General features: G+C 50.1%; 1 protein-coding gene across 1 annotated transcript; it reads right to left on the bottom strand.

The window, feature by feature from the left end:
- Nucleotides 1–1,035: 1,035 nt before the first annotated feature.
- Nucleotides 1,036–3,264, bottom strand: LOC132230622 (THO complex subunit 5 homolog). The gene is given in 1 exon segment (XM_059688364.1): nucleotides 1,036–3,264. A coding segment is annotated over 1 exon segment (2,040 nt). The 5' UTR covers nucleotides 3,210–3,264; the 3' UTR covers nucleotides 1,036–1,169.
- Between the last annotated feature and the right edge of the window lie 1,790 nt (nucleotides 3,265–5,054).

Below are 5,054 nucleotides of genomic sequence, written 5' to 3' on the forward strand. Positions count from 1 at the left end.
CTGAGAATCTACCCCATCCAATTTACAGACCCACCCAAGCTTATTTGCAGCAGCATTTCCATATGAATGGCCTATATGGGCTCAGGCTTCAGACTTTTATAAAATCTCTCAAACAAGCTGCAGCTCATGACAGTGAGCCACAAACCTATCAATTAGAGGCCCAAGACCAGCACTAGCACCAACCTGCCTTGCTTTACAGCTGGGCCTCACTTGAGCACCTTGAAGTCCAATAAATATAGAAAACAGTGGCCATCTGCAAAATCCCTCTGGGGCTGCTGCTGGGTGACCACAGGCAGTGGCTGACTTTGCACCTCCCTGGAGACCTTGGAGCCAGTGCACCCAGTGGACAGCTTCAGACCATACCAGATGATAACTCTACACATCCACAAGCAACACTCTCAAGGGGAAGACTCAGTGAGCACCAAAGCCCCACTTAAGGAAGTCCTGCTCCATAAGGGTGTTTCCTGTATAGCAGTTCTTTCACTATAGTTGCAGTTGGTCCTCACAGCCAATTGGCCTGAAGGTCAACTCCTCCCAGTGATGCCAACAGCAATCAAGGCTCAACCACAAGACTGTGCACACAGCCCACACAAAGGCATACCTATAGTGCCCAGTTCAGATTACTGGGGAGGCTGAGCCACTGGGCCCTACAGAACACCTACTACACAAGGTCACTCTACCAATTCAGGGAGACATAGCAGCTCTATCCAATACACAGAAACAAACACAGGGAGGCAGCCAAAATGTGGAGTTCAAAACCATGGTTATAAGGTTACTCAAGGATCTTCATGAGACTTTCAAGGATCTTAGTGAGAATGTCAAAGACATGAAAAAGAACCAGTCAAAATTAATCATACACTAACTGAAATGGAGAGTTATTTACAGGGATTCAACAGTAGAGTAGTAGATTCTGATAATCAAATCAACGATTTGTAATATGAGGAAGCAAAAAACACCCAATCAGAACAGCAAAAAGAAAAACGAACCCCCAAATATGAAGATAGGATAAGGAACTTCTTTTTTTTTTTTTTGCCACTTGGTCAGATGACACTTTAATTGGCTAGAAATATAAAACCTGTCTTTGGAGACTATCAGGAGCCACATGTGGAACAGAAGAGGAAGCGGAGACACAGCACCGAGGGCCCAGGGGAAACCACAGGCCGAGCAGGTCAGCGATGGCTGAAGAATCCTTGAGGATGGTTATATTTAAACGGCTTCATCCTACTGGGACCCCTGAAAAGTCGCAGACACATCTTCTCCTGGGGAAACTCCTTGGGCCCCTCCACGCTGTCATCGTGGATCTCAGTCTCCAGGTAGACGTCCAACAGCACACACAGGTGCTGCAGCTGGTTGGTCAAGAGCTGATGGCCGGGCCGGGGCCCACACAGCTCCTTGTAGCACACGTTGACCTCGCTCTCCAAGGCCCGAATGTTGTCATCATTGCTGCTGGTTTTCTCCCCTTTCCAGTTCAGACAGAGCTGGAAAATGGGTGGGATGGAGGAGTAGCCGGGGTTCAGCACCACAGCTGCCTGGAGTTTGGCTGTGCCCCTTTCCACGAGTGCCATGTAGTAGAGATTGGTGTCCCCAGCCAGTCCTGCCTCCACAATGTCCTTGGTGAAATGCAGCTCCACGTAATCCTCATGGGCAATCGTCACCCACTTCACCAGGAGAGAGACAACCTTTGCAGGGAAGAGGTAGTGGCAATCGCTAGTAACTGGTACAATGCCATGTTCCAGGGACGCGAACTGTTTGTGGAGGGCCAGGTGGGACTACACTCTGGTCTTTAGCAGTTTCATGGTGGTCTCCATGTGGCTAGAGCTCAGCGAGTGGTCAGCGATCACCGTGGGCTGGGGCTGCTCTTTAGGGAAGTGGAGGCCACCCAGCTTCTGTAACCACAAGTAGGGGTGTCCTAAATCAAGTACATAGTCTCTCAAAGTCAGGATGCCCACTTTATCAAACTGGTACTGATTGGCTGGATTCGGCGTTTTCTTTCCATGATCCCCAGGATACAAACAGCTCAGGACTGAGTCAGGAGACAGCAAGTCACCTGCACTGATGGGGGTGATCAGCTCCGTGGCAGTTGTCACTCTGGCTTTTACTGTCATGATGTTGAGGTTCATGAGATAGTAGAACGTCAGGTGAAGCACACTGTCATCTTTGCACTTCAGGTCCAGCATGACGGACAGCGGGTGCCTCTTCAGCATCTCTTTGCATTTGTCATCCAACTGAACTCCCAGTGTGGGTCGCCGGCGTTTCGTGGTCTGCTCCTCCTTGGCATCTGAGTCGCTCTCGTCATCTTGGGATTCCTCGTGAGGTTTAAACAGGGCCTTGGCTTCGTCCACACTGCCTTCGATCGCCACAGACAGTGTTTTATCACAGGCCTGCCCATACGCAGTGGCCTGGACAAAGAGGACATAGAGGGGAGGCAGCAGGTGTCTGGCCATCTCATATTGTTTGTGAGCCTGGTCAAAAGGCATGAACAGGTACTCTTGCACCGGGAGGGAAGCCTGCATGATGCTGTTCAGGCGAGGCTGGAGGCTGCTCAGGTATTCCTTCTTCACTTCGATCTCCTTAAGGATCTTCTCCTTGTTGGAGAGGGACTCGCGGTACTTCTCCGCCAACCTTTTCCGCTGCTCCAGCTCCCAGTCCAGATGTGCAAGGGTTTGCTGGTGAGGGTCTCCCATGGTGATCTCAGCCTTGCTGATATCTGGAGGAGCCTCCTCTACACTGACCAGATCAATTTCTTCATGCTTTGACTTGAACTCCAGACATTTAGTGATCTCCTTCTGCAGGTGCATCACCTCATACAACAGGTTCTGGAGCTGCAGGTGATAGGCGTCTACTTTCTGCTTGGCCTCATGGGTCTGATCTCGTCCTTTCTTCAACCTGATGTGGGCTAATCGGTTAAGCTTCTTTAGAGTCATGAAATGAACACAGCTCAGGATCCTTCGATCTTCAATCTCAGCTGCCACATCCTTGCCTCCCCTGCTCTTCAGGTCCTGGATCTCGGCCATGAGTCGCTGCAACTCCTGGCATGTGTACTTGTACAGCTCATAATCTCTTCCAGGGTCTCGCAGGTCCACCTCAGCCTCCTCACTGTAGTATTTGCCTTCCTGCTCGGGGTCAGAATGATTCCGCTTCCCCTCCGCCGGAGCTCCATCACTTCGGATCACTTTGGGCTTCCTCTTCTTGCTCGACTCTGATGACATGGCTGTTTGGTGAGCTCAGGAAGAAACAGCAGAGACCTCAGGGGTGGCTGTGGATGCAGGCGATGGGGAGCGGGTCCTGGGCGGGGGTGGGGGTGGAGGTGGGGGCACAGTGTGATCTTCGATGACGGCGGCACCAAGGAGCAAGCGACTCTTTCCGATTCCTGTTAGAAACGGCCGACTGCTCCCAGGAGCGTCTGACACCCCTCGCTGACCATCTGTGAACCCCGACGCTCCTCGCTTCACGAAGGGACTCTATCGCAGAGCCTGAGACAGGGAGACTTGGCCGGAATCATGAACATGGACCTGTCTTCACTTTAAATATATTAACTTCTTATCATAACCTTCTGCACATGACAAGTGAACCAAGTTTTACGTTTATGACAGGCTTAAACGTTTCAAGCAAATTTAAATTTTAAAAGTGGCTCCATGCAGCCCTGACTGGGTGGCTCAGTGGGTGGAGCGCCCTCCCAGGCCCCAAAGGATTACAGGGTTCGATTCCCGTCCATCCAGGTTGCGGATGGGCGGCAACCCATCCATGTTTCCTTCTCACGTCGATGCTTCTCTCTCTCTCTCAAAATCAATACAACATATTTTTCAAGCAGCTCCATTAAGAGCCTTTAGGAAACGGTCCTACATGGTATAAGCTGATTTTGGCCAAAAGACCTGAAAGGCTTCCGTGTGAGCAACCACGACTGGGATCCAGAAAAGAGTGTCTTTCACAAACTTGAGTGCCCGGGACATGGGCGCTGTTTTCACCACCACCTTCGTCCTCGTCATTTAAAAAGGCTGCAACGTGGGGCCTGGGATGTTGCAGCCAGCATTGCCCACGAGATGACACGGAGCGCGCAGGGACCCGAGGGCAGAGAACCCGGACCGGACTCCTGCCCGAGGACGCCCCCGGGCGGGCAGCCCGCCCCGCAGTCCCCGAGCCCCTGGCCTCGCCCTGCCGCCCTCCCAGGGACCCGACCCCTCCTCGCCGCCCCCGCGCCCCGAACCGGCCCCCGCGTTCCACTCTGATAAGGAACTTCTGGGACAACTTCAAGCATACCAACATTTGCATTATGGGGGTGCCAAAAGGAGAAGAGAGAGAGCAAGATATTGAAAACCTATTTGAAGAAATAATGACAGGAAACTTCCACTACTGGGTGAAAGAAATAGACTTACAAGTCCAGGAAGCACAGAGAGGCCCAAACAAGAGGAACCCAAAAAGGCCCATGCCAAGACACATCATAATTAAAATGCCAAGTGTTAAAGACAAAGAGAGAATCTTAAAAGCAGCAAGAGAAAAGCAATTAGTTACCTACAAGGGAACACCCATATGAATTGTCAGCTGATTTCTCAACAGAAACTATGCAGGCCAGAAGGGAGTGGCAAGAAATATTGAAAGTGTTGAATAGTAAGGACCTACAACCACAGTTACTCTCCCCAGCAAAGCTATCATTTAGAATTGAAGGTCAGATAATGAGCTTCACAAACAAGGCAAAGCTAAAGGAGTTCACCACCAAACCAGTATTATATAAAATGTTGAGGGGTATTTTTTGAGAAGAGGAAGAAGGAGAAGGAGAAGGAGAAGGAGAAGGAGAAGGAGAAGGAGAAGGAGAAGGAGAAGGAGAAGGAGAAGGAGAAGGAGAAGGAGAAGGAGAAGGAGAAGGAGAAGGAGGAGGAGGAGGAAGAGGTGGAGGAGGAGAAGGAGGAGAAGGAGAAGGAGAAGGAGAAGGAGAAGATGAAAAAGAAGAGGAAGAAGAAATAAAAATATGAATAATAAAATGGCAACAGATACATACTATCAACAATTAAATCTAAAAATCAAAATAAATGAACAAGAAATCTAATGAACAAAATAAA

This window comes from Myotis daubentonii, chromosome 3, assembly GCF_963259705.1.
Source record: "Myotis daubentonii chromosome 3, mMyoDau2.1, whole genome shotgun sequence".
Lineage (NCBI taxonomy): Eukaryota > Metazoa > Chordata > Mammalia > Chiroptera > Vespertilionidae > Myotis > Myotis daubentonii.